This window comes from Cebus imitator, unplaced genomic scaffold (assembly GCF_001604975.1).
Source record: "Cebus imitator isolate Cc_AM_T3 unplaced genomic scaffold, Cebus_imitator-1.0 Scaffold18, whole genome shotgun sequence".
NCBI lineage: Eukaryota > Metazoa > Chordata > Mammalia > Primates > Cebidae > Cebus > Cebus imitator.
The window spans coordinates 17,999,282-18,013,705 of NW_016107333.1; the positions used below are offsets into that span (position 1 = coordinate 17,999,282).

The following is a 14,424-nucleotide window of genomic DNA, read 5'->3' on the forward strand; positions in this document are numbered from 1 at the left end:
AAAAAAAAAAAAAAAAGGAAGAAGAAGAAGAAAAAGAAAGGCTCTGAATGTCTGAATGGCTGGCATATTTGTTTGTTTTTTCCATTTTAAGGGGAAAACTAGATATCTGGCACTGAGATATCTTTAAATCTTTATTTCAAGAGAAGGGGAGAAATAAGCAGTATCAATAGGTAGATCTTTCAAATATGTGGCATATGTTCTACAAGTGCAATGGAGGGTGATTTTAATTAATGCATGAACGATCTTTTTTTGTTTGTTTTGAAACACGGTCTCTGTTGCCCAGGCTTCACTGAAGTGCTGTGATCATAGTTCACTGCAGCCTTGACCTCCTGGGCTTAAGTGATCCTCCCACTTCAGCTTCCGAGTAGCTGGGTCCACAGGCTCACCCCACCATTCCTAGCTAGTTAAAAAAAATTATTTTTTTAGAGATGGGGCTGCGTCATGTTGCCCAGGCTGACCTCAAATTCCTGGCTTCAAGGGATCCTCCTGCCTTGGCCTCCCAAAGTACTGGGATTACAAGCATGCACCACTGTGTCTGGCCCATATTTTTAGTTTAATAGTTATCAGTTAAAACATGTGAAGTCTTAGAAAAGTGTTTGGCATATAGTAAGAAAAAAAAATGACTGAAGTTTGAGAAACTTGTGGTTTTGTTTTCTCATTACTCTCAGGAAAAGTTCAAAGTCCTTCCCATGGATCACGGGCGCTGCAGGATTCAGAGGATGGGCTTTGGAACTGGCCAGATCTGGTTTTCATGAGCTCTGGGACCTTGAATAAGTTGCCCTTGTGTCCTAGTCAGGAATTGCTCATTGCAAAGAAGAGAAGTGCAGCGAAACTGGCTCAAGTTAAAAGGGGATTATTTGGGCCAGCTGCAGTGGCTCACGTCTGTAATCCCAGCACTTTGGGAGGCTGAGAAAGGTGGATCACCTGAGGTCAGGAGGTCTAGACTAGCCTGGCCAACATGGTGAAACCCCATCTCTATTAAAAAAATACAAAAAATAAATTAGCCAGACATGGCGGCACACAACTGTAACCCCAGCTGCTCGGGAGGCTGAGGCAGGAGAATCTCTTGAACCTGGGAGCTGGAGGTTGTAGTGAGCCGAGATGGTGCCACTACACTCCAATCTGGGGGACAGAGTGAGACTCTGTCTTAAAACAAAACAGGTGGTAAACGGTGGTGGGGATTATTGTAGGGCTATAAGGAGATCTGTGAAAACCAAGGGCAGAAAGCAGAAAGTAGATCTGTGGTGTATGTTTGTGTAGTCTGCGCTCAGGACAGAGAAGCCAGCCTGAGGTGGGGCTGAAACCCAGGCTGTCCTCCACCCTGAGGAGGGAAGGGAGTCTTTATGTCATTCTCTCTGAGGCTGCAGGGCAGGCCCTACCAGAAACGCAGAGTGTGTGTATCTATACACACACACATTAGATGTATGTATTTTTAGAGACAGGGTCTTGCTCTGTCACTCGCACTGGAGTACAGTGGAATATTTGTAGCTCATCTTAACCTTGACCAACTCCTGGGCTCCAGGGGTCCTCCTACTTTAGCCTCCTGAGTAGCTAGGACTAGAGGCACGCACCCCCACACCTGGCTAGATGATGATGATGATTATTATTATTTTTGAGATGCAGTCTTGATCTGTCATCCAGGCTGAAGTGCAGTGGCATGATCTCGGCTCACTACAACCTCTGCCTCTTGGGTTCAAGCAATTCTACTGCCTCAGCCTCCCGAGTAGCTGGGATTACAAATGCCTGGCACCGCATCCAGGTGATTTTTGTATTTTTGGTAGAGATGGGGGTTTCACCACGTTCGCCAGGCTGGTCTTGAACTCTTGACCTCAGGTGATCCACCTGCCCTGGCCTCCCAAAGTGCTGGGATTATAGGCGTGAGCCACCGCACCCTGCCTAGCTGGCTAGATTTTTATTTTTTTTGTAGAGATGAGGTCTCGCTGTGTTGCCCAGGCTGGTCTTGAGCTCCTGGCCTCAAATAACTCTCCTGTCTAAGCCTCCCAAAGCATTGGGATTACAGGTGTGAGTCACCATATCCATTAATATGAATATATAAATATATATTTAAATTTGTACGTAATCTCTTTCTTATTAGAAGGTGAAATCTATGAGAGCAGGGACTTTGTTGTGTTTTGGTTTTGTTTTTTAAGATGGCATTTCACTCTGTTGCCCAGGCTGGAGTGCAGTGGCATCTATCTTGGCTTACTGCAGCCTTGACCTCCTGGACTCAAGCCGTCCTCCCACCTCAGCCTCCTAAATAACTGAGACTAGAGGTGCGCACCACCACGCCTGGTCCCGGACTTTTGCTTGCTGCCCAAGTATGTAAGATGCCCTTCATAGATATGTGTTGAATAAATGAAAAAAGAAAGACCTCTTGAGGTTATTACTGTGTAGGCTCATTGGTGAAAAATGCTTGTCAGATTTTTTTCTAACAAACACAACTATATCTGATTTCTCATTTCCAGACAGCACAGTTTAACTGGGATCCAGAAACAGTGGGCCTTATCCATGGATCTTTTTTCTGGGGTTATATTATGACACAAATTCCAGGTGGTTTCATTTCAAACAAGTTTGCTGCTAACAGGTAAGAAAAATTGATATGATATAAACGAATAAAATATGGCTTTGTACCTTTATAAACTCTGCATAGCTGTCTCTCAATTTAGGGATGCAAAATGAAAAACAGGAGCCATCTGGATAGATGCAGTTCACAAATATTGATCCCAAATGATCCTGCTCTAAATTTATTTTTATTTTTTGAGATGGTGTCTCACTCTGTCACCCAGGCTGCAGTGCAGTGGTGTGACCTTGGGTCACTGCAGCCACCGCCTCACTCCTCCCCCACCCTACTCCATATTCAAGTGATTCTCATACCTCAGCCTCCTGAACAGTTGGGATTACAGGCACGCACCACTACACCCAGCTACTTTTTGTATTTTTAGTAGAGACGGAGTTTCACCATGTTGGCTAGGCTGGTCTCAAACTCCCACCCTCAAATGATCCACTAATGCCCTTGAGACTCTGTAGTGGGTGTTTGAGCAATTAAAAGTGTCTAAGAACAGAGTGAGCTGTCTCAAGATGCAGTGAGTTCTCTGTCACCAGAGGTATTCAAGCAGAGGAGGACGGCCACTTGGGGGAGATGTTGTAGAGTGTATCATGTGCTAGAAAGGAGTGAACTAATTGTATTTCCTATATGACTTTCCATAAATGGATTTCATGAAGTGCATTCCATTTTAGAAAACGGTGTTTTTTAAATTCTAAAGCACAACTCATTACATAGTTGTGAAAAAAATATGATTCACCAATGATCATTTTTAAAAAAGAGAAAGACAGAAGAAAAGATAATCAAATAGAATAAAGTAGAATAGAAAATATCTGAGTGCATTGCACATAAGGGTAAATACTAGTTCTTGAGACTTGTTTTAGTTATATTTGTATGTATGAGTATGGACTGCGTTGAGATATAAAATATATTTTGTTTATGGGTTAAGGTAAAAAAAATTGGAAGCCACAATCATAAGATCTAAATATGTATAAGCATGTATTTGTTTAGATTCTTGTCTAATTTATGTCTTTCATTTATTGTTAGTTACCTATTGTATTGTTTTTAAAAAGTGGTAAAATATTGCTTGCTATGGTTTCCTTGGTTACTGCTTACACCTGTGCCCTGAAAAATAATCACACATAATTTAATTTCCCAGCATGTAAAAAGAGTAGAAACATCATTAATATGGGTAAGAGGGGAAGAAAATGCTGCCTGATCTTTTTTCACAGGGCACCCTGGGCTGGGCAGGGAATGGGAGCTAAGACAGGTACACAATCTGTCTTGTGGTTGGCTGGTCCCAGGACATGAGATCCTTCTTGGATAGTCAGGGTGTCCTTCTGGTAAACTGAGAATAGCTCTGGGAAATAGGAAACACAACCTCAAGCAGCAGGAGTCATGCAGTAACAGTAAGAAAAGGTCAGGTGGGGGAAACCAGGTAGACGGTAGGTCTCTAGCAAGCTTACCTACACCTGGCCAATCTCCAACTTTTCAGGACATCATCCAGGCAGGACATCCCTGTGCTACCAAAAATTTGTTGATAATTGGTCCAGGGGCCAGAGCTTGGGAATCAAAGAAGCCCAAGAGTCTAGCTTGGAGCACACTAGACCCTAACACATCAATTTATCCAAATTAATTTCTATTAATTTCCACAGGGGTCTCTCATGAACTGTTAGATTTGTTTCTGGTGCTTAGCTGAAGTACCACATCCAGCAGCGGCCTGCCTAGTAACACAGTGCTTTGATCCTTCAGGGTCTTTGGAGCTGCCATTTTCTTAACATCAACTCTGAATATGTTCATTCCTTCTGCGGCCAGAGTGCATTATGGATTCGTCATGTGTGTCAGAATTCTGCAAGGTCTAGTGGAGGTAGGAGGTACTTTCCTTACAGTTTTTGATGTTGCTAGAGACAACATGGTCCTTTAGAAAATTCAGCTTCTGGAAAAAAAAAAAAAACCCTTGCTCAGTGTATTTTTTTTTTTCTATATCTTCTTCCTTTTCCTGCTGTTTCCACTCTTTGGTTATATCTAAAATTTCAAATATTTCAATTAAAATGCCTTGTGTGATTTTACATTTATGAACAATAAAGGACCCTTCCATAATGATCTTAGAGATAACCTAACCCAACCCTCTTCATTTTAATAGAGAGTGAAACTGAAGCCCAGACCTACAGTTCACATAGCAAAAGGTCATTCCATTAAAGCAATTTAAGTGGATTCATTAATAAATCTGTACATTTTCAAGGGAGTAGTCCGATGCAGAGATTTAACTCACTGAAGGAAGCAGCATGATATGGAGCCAGAAAGTAAATATTTTGGACTTTGCAGGCCATACAGTATCTGTTGCAGCTACTCAACACCGCTGTTGTAGTGCAAAGGCAGCCAGAGACAATATGGAAACAAATGGGCATGGTTATGTTCCAATTAAACATTTCGCAAACTGAAATTTGAATTTTATATGATTTTTGTGTGCCATTAAATATTATTATTCTTTGGATTTTTTTCTTACCATTAGAAATGTAAAAAACATTCGTAGCTTGTGGGCTATACAAAAACAGACGGTGAACCCATTGGGCCATCATTTGCCAGCCCCCCATGTGCCCCAGTGCTTAGCAGACACAGTCACTCACCTCTGACCTTCGTCAGTTTGTTACGCCTGTGTACAACTTATGCTATTATTTGCCTATTGTTTTCCCCTAGATTGACTCATTTAAAGCAAAAAATAAAAAATACCTATTATTCTAAGCAACAACATCTTTGAAGACATGGGTTTGATGTTCTAGTTACATCTTTTTCAAAGCATCCGTGTGTGTGTGTGTGTGTGTGTGTGTGTGTGTGTATATATATATATATATATATAATGTATAGTTATATGTAAATTAAATTATATATAGATTAATTATAACATATATACTAGCATATATATGTTTATATGTTATATTAATACATGTATATACATGTACACAGGGTTAAGGTTAGGGAATTAATATATGTATATTAATTGGGAAATGATATATGTGTATATTAATATATACATATATTAGTTAATATATGTATACACTAGTATATATATATTATAATTAAGAATGTAGGCTGTTATATCACATCAAATCCAACTCTAGTCCCACTAGAGAGATGTAAACCGCACTTTGGGATGTACCGTGTGGTGGAAAGAACGTGTTATTAGCATCCGTGAAGACTAAATTTTAGTCACTTAATGGCTCTGAGTCTCAAATTCTGTATCTTGAAGTGAGAGGATGGATCAGCTGATTGTTGAAGGCTCTTCCTTCACTGATAGTCTATGATAATATGAAATATAACTATAAAGACCTTTTCTCACATCCCCTACCATGCTTACATGTGAACCGTATTTGAATTTCAGCATCTATACTATGAGTCGAAATAGCTGAATCATGCCATTTAGTATCTGTCTTAGTCCATTTGAGCTTCTATAACAGAATGCCATAAACTGGGTAACTTATAACTGATAGATTTTTTTTTTTTTTTGAGACAGAGTCTCACTTTGTCACCCAGGCTGGAGGGCAGAGGAGCGATCTCAGCTCACTTCAACCTCTGCCTCCTGGGTTCAAGCGGTTTTTATGCTTCAGCCTCCTGTGTAGCTGGGATTGCCAGTGCATGCTACCATATCTGGCTAATTTTTGTGTTTTTGGTAGAGACAGGGTTTCACCATGTTGACCAGGTTTGTCTCAAACTCCTGACCTCAGGTTATCTGCCTGCCTCGGCCTCCCAAAGTGCTGGGATTACAAGCATGAGCCACCAGGCCCAGCCTTTTTTTTTTTTTTTTTTTTTTTTTTGAGACAGAGTCTCACTCTGTTGCCTAGGCTGAAGTGCAGTGGTGCAATCTCAGCTCACTGCAACCTCTACCTCCCGGGTTCAAGCGATTCTTGTGCCTCAGCCTCCCAAGTAGCTGGGATTACAGGCATCTGCCACCATGCCCAGCGAGGTTTTGTATTTTTAGTAGAGATGGGGTTTCATCATGTTGGCTAGGCTGATCTTGAACTCCTGACCTCAAGTGATCTGCCCACCCTGGTCACTCAAAGTGCCGGGATTATAGGCATAAGCCACTGCACCTGGCCTAGAAATGTATTTCTTACAGTTCTGGAGGCTGGGCAGTTGAAGATCAAGGAGCTGGCAGATGGATGACTTGGGAGGGCCAGTTTCCTGGTTCATAAACAGCTACCTTCTCTTTGTGTGCTCATGGCAGAAGGGATGAGGGAGCTCCCTGGAGTCTCTTTCATAAGGTGCTAATTCCATTCATGAGGGCTACACCCTTACAACCTAGTCACTTCCCAAAGGTCCATCTCCAAATACCATCACATTGGGAATTAGGTTTTAACATAGGCATTTGGTGGGGACACAAACATTCAACCTACAACAGTGTCTATGAATTGGGCTTTCATATTGTACCTATGTGAAGAAGCAGCATCCATGTTTTAAACACAAGCAGAAACTGGAGTCAAATCAACTAATTTATTTGCAATTCTTCTGTCAGGGTGTGACCTACCCAGCCTGCCATGGGATGTGGAGTAAGTGGGCACCACCTTTGGAGAGAAGTCGATTGGCCACAACCTCTTTTTGTGGTAGGTATATTAGAACCATAACAAATTTTATTTATGAATGATTTTTTGGGCTCATGTGGTGGCTCATGCCTATAATCTCAGCACTTTAGGGAGGCCGAGGCAGGAGGATCACTGGAGCCCAGGAGTTCGAGACCAGCCTGGGCAATGTAGTGAGATTTTCTTAAAAAAAAAAAAAAAAATTAGCCGAGCGTGGTGATATGTGCCTGTGATCCTAGCTACTAGGGAGGCTGAGGCAGGAGGACTGCTTGAGCCCAGGAGGTTGAGGTTGCAGTGAGCTGTGATGGCCGCAGCACTCCAGCCTGAGTGACAAAGTGAGACCTTGTTTCTAAAAACAATAAATAAAAAAGAAATGGAATGCTTTTTTGGCTTCAAGTAACTGAAAACCCTACTAAGGGCCTTAAAATGAGTCTATTTATTTTATATAACAGAATTCTAAAGGTGAGTGATTGCTGGTGTTGGTTCTGCTGCTCAAAAATCCATCCAGGGCCTAGGCATGTTCTGACTTTCTACTCTGCTTGCTGTACTTTGGGACAGCTTTTTATTTACGTCTGTGCTTATTCCATCTGTTCCTTTCCTCAGGAAAACTAAAGCTTTCCCAAAGCCCCCTACCAACCTTCAACTTTAATTCCTTTGATCCTAACTATATCTTAAGCTTTACTAACTGCAGAGGAGGCTAGGCAAACAGATACCTAGCTTTGCCACCCTCTTCAGGAGTGAAGGGGAAAGGAGAAAGGGTTGTAAGTGGTTGTTGGATTAGCCAACAAATGACATTTGCTAAGGACAAAAGTGGAAGAGATGGGATCATCAAGCATCCCACACCTCTCCTCATATGAAACTAAAGTTCAGTGACTTGCCCAAGATTGTGGAGCTAGAACAAGACCTGACTTTTGATTTGGAATTTTCCTTACTTCACACTCCTGCCACGTACATGGGGTCTCACTCTGTCACCCAGGCTGGAGGACAATGGTGTGATTGTCATACAGACACTTAGTTAATTTTTGCCATTATATCCTGGATAATAAGAAGTAGAGACCATCCATCTTATCTGAAAGTAAATGAGCAGCCCCCAAGTAGTATGTGACTTTAATTCCTGGGCCTCCAAATTTCACCTTGCTGAGGTTGCCCCTCTCCAAGCTACTCCTGTGGGACTGGCCTCTCCAGGTGTCGTGGGGTCTCTAGGTATCAATCAACAACAGAAAAACAACAGCACATGCTGCTGCCATCAACACAGCTGTAAATGTGTTGGGAGAAGTGTTCATGAAGGTAAAAGTATCTTAGACCAAACAGGCATGTTGGGTGGCTTGTACCTGTAATCCCAGCACTTTGGGAGACTAAAGTGGTGGATTGCTTGAGCCTGGGAGTTTGAGAGCAACCTGGGCATTATGGTGAAACCCCATCTCTACAACAAAAATAGAAAAAATTAGCTGGATGTGGTGGCTCTTGACTGTGGTCCCAGCTACTCATGAGGCTGAGGTGGGAGGATCGCTTGAGCCTGGGAGGCAGAAGTTGCAGTGAGCCGAGATCACACCATCGTACCCCAGCCTGGGTGACAGAGTGAGACCCCATCTCAAAAAAAAAAAATGTACCTTAGGCCACAAAAGTCACAATGTGGCCTAGGTAGTATGAAGTACAGCTTAGGTCTGTCTGGTTTTCAAGCTAGCACACCTTTTCTAAGACAAGCTAACATACTTATTTGCTAAGGGGAGAAATACAGCTTTCTATTTATTTCTGCAAGTGTCTTAATTTACCTCTTCCTGCTGGCCTTTTACATCCCTGAAATAATAAAAAAGTAATCCTGAGAATGTGGTGTGAGGTATTCACTGATATGCCTACCTTATGCCTAGTTGGGAATTTCGTACACAGCCAAGATGTCTTTACATCACCGTGTCTTGTCCTTAGAAACCACCTTCGTCCTCTCATTTGCAGTTTAAGAGCATCTCCATCCCCACTAATTGGGCTTACATCAACTCTAGAAGAGGGTAAGATTCCACCCGAGCTGGCCTTGTGGCTTGTTAGATCCTTGACCTTACTTTCTTCGGATGGTTTATTTGTAAGACATTTCTTTTTGATTTGTCAGTAAAACAAGAATGACTAGCAGCCACTCCCCATTCTTAGTGTGTTTTTATAGCCCTAAAAGGGCTGATTTAAGAAATGGTTTGACTCTCAAGGAAAGTTACCTGATCAAGGACACAGGCCTCATTACATGTCCCAGTTAAGGTGTGGCCTTGGTTTCAAAGAACAGCCAAGGGAAAATGTTAAAGAAGGAAACCTAGGCTTGGAGCCAGTCAATTCTTAATCTCAAAAGATAAGGGAGTCTAGAAAACATCCAGTGATATGGTTTAGCTCTGTGTCCCCACCCAAATCTTGTCTTGTAGTTCCCATAATTCCCATGCATTATGGGAGGGACCTGGTGTGATATTACTGAACCATGGTGGTGGGTCTTTCCCATGCTGTTCTCATGATAGTGAATGGGTCTCACGGTCTGATGGTTTTTAAAATGGGAGTTTCTCTACACAAGCTCTCTCTTTGCCTGCCACCATCCATGTAAGATGTGACTCGCTCTTCTTTGTTTTCCACCATGATTGCGAGGCCTCCCCCACCATGTGGAACTGTGAGTCCAATTAAATCTCTTTCTTTTGTAAATTGCCCACTCTTGGGTTTGTCATTATCAGCAGCATGAAAACAGACTGATATAACCAGTTATAACCCACTGTTTTATAGTTGAGGAAACTGAGGCTCAGGGACGCAAAAAAGATTTAAATTATTGCAGCTAGTGAGGGCAGAACCATGGCCTCTTTCTCACCCCCAGCTCTGCTCTTTTCTTCTCTCATTACCATTCAACAATCATCTGAGCCCCATGGGACTGAGCTGCAGTCTGCTGCCCAGGGCAGTCTGGGAGCAGCGGGGACAGCTGCAGTAAGGGCTGAATACCCTGTTGTCTGCTCGAGGGGCTGTGTCTAATAGGAACTGACATTGGAGAATGTCTAAAAGGATGAGAAAGATTTTTTTTTCTGATAGAGAAGAGGGGTAGTTTAGGTCACATTGTGTATTAGTCTGTTTTCACACAGCTATAAAGAACTGCCTGAGACTGCGTAATTTATAAAAGAAAGAGGTTTAATTGACTCACAGTTCTGCATGGCTGGGGAGGCCTCAGGAAACTGACAATCATGGCAGGAGGCGAAAAGGGAGGCAAGGCACGTCTTACATGGTGGCAGGCGAGAGAGAGAGCGTGTGGGAGGAAGTGCCACACTTTTAAACCATCAGATTTCATGAGATCTCACTCATTATCATGAGAACAGCAGGGCTGAAATCCACCCCCATGATCCCATCACCTTCCATTAGGTCCTTCCCTCAACACATGGAGATTACAATTTGAGATGAGATATGGCGGGGGACACAGAGCCAAGCCATATCACATTGTAAAGTTTCCCCAATGAGAGAATGCTTCTTACTATGTAAGGGGAATTATCAGGTGCTTTTGAGTGAAGGAGCATGACTGAATGATTAAGCAAGAGTGAGGGCTTTGGAGTTAGCAGTTTGTCACTTCTACCCATGTGACCTCAGGCAGTCCATCTCCTCTCCCCCAGCCTGGCTTTCTCATTATAAAATGAGGGTCATGTTGGTACCTACCTTGTCAGGTTGAAGGAGGGTTAAACAAAGTCATGGGTACAGAATACTTAGCATGGTCCTAGGTGCCCAAAGCACTCAGTGCATCTTAGTTGGTGGTGGGTGTTATTCTCTACCTTTCCCTGTCCCAGGCATTCCTTTGCATCTCCTAAACCAGACACACCCACCCCAACTCCCAAGGTATTTGGCCTGGGGACGAAGGCCAACCTGTCCCCGAGCACAGCACAGTCAGACCTGCAGCCCATTCTCAACACATGCCTGGAATGCTTGCCTTATTGGTTTGAGAAACGCTGAGTTTGTTTTTGGAGTGTGTTGTCATTCTGTACATGATAATAGCTATAATAGCTAGCATTTGTGTAACCCTTTATCCTTACAAAGCATCTTCACCTACATAGTTTATTTGACCCTCAAAACAACACTTTGAGATGGATATTTCATTCCCATCTTGTCTCCGGGGAAAATGAGTCTCTTGACTTCCTGGGTCTCATGATGTGCCGATTCCAGATCTCAGGCTGAGCTTTTCACCAAGGGGAGGCCCACCTTGGAAAGATGTGATTTAATCTATTTCTCTGGAAGATTCCCAATCTCCCATTTCTTAAAGATTATCCTTAGCATAGAATTCTGGGATATAGAATTTTCTTTCACCACTCACTTTTTCTGAAGCAAGAGTTTTTTTTCATTCATAGCCCAGGGGGAGTTTCAGAGAGTAACTTTTCCTTTCAGCTAGTAACTCCCAATAATGGGAGGTCACAGGGTTCATGTTTCCCTACCAGAAGTCCAGAGGATAGTAGAGGTCAAGTCACTGCCTCTAGTTGCAATTATCTTGTCTAGACAAGATAAACATCCACACACAGGTAAGCGTTTGTAAGGTTATGTTTTACAAAGTAAGAAACAAATGTAAAAATGTACTCATTCAGCAGGTGAATGGAGACAGCAGCCCTCTTGCCATCTGGAATTTAATTGTTCCCCCCTCACCTTTTTTCTTTTTTGAGACACAGTCTTGGTCTGTCATGGAGTGCAGTGTTAAGATCTTGGCTCACTACAACCTCCACCTCCTGGGTTCAAGTGATTCCTGTGCTTCAGCCTCCCGAGTAGCTGGGATTACAGGTGTGAGCCAGCATGCCAGGCTAATTTTTTTGTGTTTTTAGTAGAGATGAGGTTTCACTATGTTGACCAGGGTGGTCTTGAACTCCTGGCCTCAAGTGATCTGCCTGCCTCAGCCTTCCAAAGTGCTAGGGTTATAGACGTGAGCCACTGTGCCTGGCAACCCCCTTCTTCTTCTTCTTCTTTTTTTTTTTACATCAAGACTATAAAAATCATGATTTTTAAAATAATTCATTGTCCCTCATTTAAAGACCTAGTTGAGAATCCTCCCAGTCCTCCTAAGCAAATTTTGTATATATATATATATTTTTGCTTGTTCTTTTTAGCATCCAGTCGTGCCTGGTTGAATTTTTGAAATTTCTCTTAGATTTTTACATCTTCTGATCCCATTCTCTCATATAATTCCAAATTGTGGTGCTGGAGCAATCTTTGTCCAAATCCTGTGTGGTCCCTGGATGAAGTTAAAGGGTATCTTGGTTACCTTCCTCTCCTGAAAGCCCTGTTCTAAGGCACACTGGAAGTTTGCCTGTCTCTCTGCACAGAGGCAGTCTGACTCCTGCTCAGTTTGATTCATTCCTGACTTTACCACATGAATTCGAAATGGGCTAAAAAGGTTTGCATGATGATTGATAAGATTTCTTCCTTTTTTCTTGTTCCAGGTTCCTATGCGGGGGCAGTGGTTGCCATGCCCCTGGCTGGGGTGTTGGTGCAGTACATTGGATGGTCCTCTGTCTTCTATATTTATGGTGAGTGATTTGACTCCACAAGTTCACATGTGACTCATAGAGTTGGTATTTTACTGTATATGGGTTTGGCTAAGAGTTTATTACATCAAAATAGCAATTACTAAAACAAGTTTATTGTATAAATGGAATACTTTATCTGTGATTTGATTAATGTTTATATCAAAGTTGACTTAAAAAAAATAAGCAGAACATTGTCTTTCTTTAAATGCCAGTTAACAACAAGAGGAACATCAACAAAGTACTTTCCCCTACCTGAACACACTGCCATTTGAAAATATTGTAAAGATCCCTTTGTAGTTCAAAAGTGTGATAATTGAGTGTTCACATGCACATGTGAGATGTTTGAGTCCTTCAAACCTTGTTATGACACTGGCATGTTATCTATCTGACATGAAAAAATAATATGGTAAAAATTGAAAAATTTAGAAATGAAAGAAAATGAGATCATATAATCAAGCCTTTTCTTTTTTAACTGCAGGTATGTTTGGGATTATTTGGTACATGTTTTGGCTGTTGCAGGCCTATGAGTGCCCAGCAGCTCATCCAACAATATCTAATGAGGAAAAGACCTATATAGAGACAAGCATAGGAGAGGGGGCCAACGTGGTTAGTCTAAGTGTAAGTATAAAAAGACAGATGAAGACTTGCTTCTTTTGATGAGTGATTGTGTTGTCTTCTTACAGAAAAAATGTCAACATCTTTACTAAAAATCTCATGGTATTTTTACTCCCTAGAAATTTAGTACCCCATGGAAAAGATTTTTCACATCGTTGCCGGTTTATGCAATCATTGTGGCAAATTTTTGCAGAAGCTGGACCTTTTATTTGCTCCTTATAAGTCAGCCTGCTTATTTTGAAGAGGTCTTTGGATTTGCAATAAGTAAGGTAAACACACAGATGCTTCAAATATTCTTGAACTTTAAATCTGTTGATTCTACAGAGAATAACTTTGCATGATAAAATAATTACATTTCTAATAGTAATTCATAACAGTTCTGTGACACCTAATAGTCTGGCTGTCCGGCAAGTTATACATTCTATGCATAGTATGCATAGCTATTTAATTTCTTCTTAGCAAGGATCAGAGCTGTATTAAACTGCTTTAAAGATTTATGGCTTACCCAATTTCAAAGTGGTTTTGAAGCTAGCTCAAGGACGGCATATTAGGCAAGGATAAAAAGATTTGAGGGTATGGGTTTTCTTTTTGTCCTGTAAGCTACTTGGTGAGTAGCAGTGAGAGCCTTACCACTCATTTTGCAGACCACCCCCTCTCCATAATGGTGGCTATAGCAGTAACAATCATTGTTTGCAATGGTTTAGGAAGAACCTCTTTCATCCAGGTGTGGTGGCTCACGCCTGTAATTCCAGCAATTTGGGAGGCTGAGGCATGTGGATCACGTGAGGTCTGGAGTTTGAGACCAGCCTGACAAATATGGCGAAACCCTGGCTCTACTGAAAATACAGAAATTCGCCAGGCATGGTGACGTGTACCTGTAATCCTAGGTACTCGGGAGGCTGAGACAGGAGTATCACTTGATCCCAGGAGGCAAAGGTTGCAGTGAGACAGATTGCATCATTGCACTCCAGCCTGGGCGACAGAGCAAGACTTTGCCCCACTCCAAAAAAAACAAAAAAAAGAAAGAACCTCTTTCAGTGCTCCCGGACATTATCATCAGGCCAATTGCATTTTAGGGAGGAAAGGTGTGGATAGTGAATCATAAACCATCATCATAAGATAATTAAACATCTTTTCCACAAGGGAAAGAACAGTAGCCAAGCAGACACAAATGTCTGCCTAGCTACAGAAC

General features: G+C 42.0%; 1 protein-coding gene and 1 non-coding gene across 2 annotated transcripts in view; both read left to right on the forward strand.

The window, feature by feature from the left end:
• The window catches only part of SLC17A8 (solute carrier family 17 member 8), a 58,318-nt gene that overhangs the window by 26,219 nt on the left and 17,675 nt on the right, over positions 1-14,424 (forward strand). The window contains exons 3-8 of the mRNA XM_017516447.2: positions 2,466-2,584; positions 4,295-4,409; positions 7,053-7,140; positions 12,531-12,617; positions 13,096-13,235; positions 13,352-13,501. Coding sequence (XP_017371936.1) covers positions 2,466-2,584; positions 4,295-4,409; positions 7,053-7,140; positions 12,531-12,617; positions 13,096-13,235; positions 13,352-13,501 — 699 coding nt within the window. The remainder of the gene's footprint in view (positions 1-2,465; positions 2,585-4,294; positions 4,410-7,052; positions 7,141-12,530; positions 12,618-13,095; positions 13,236-13,351; positions 13,502-14,424) is intronic.
• On the forward strand, positions 12,903-13,008 carry LOC119469312. Its single transcript, XR_005198112.1, has one exon. It is a non-coding gene; the product is annotated as a small nucleolar RNA U13 (small nucleolar RNA).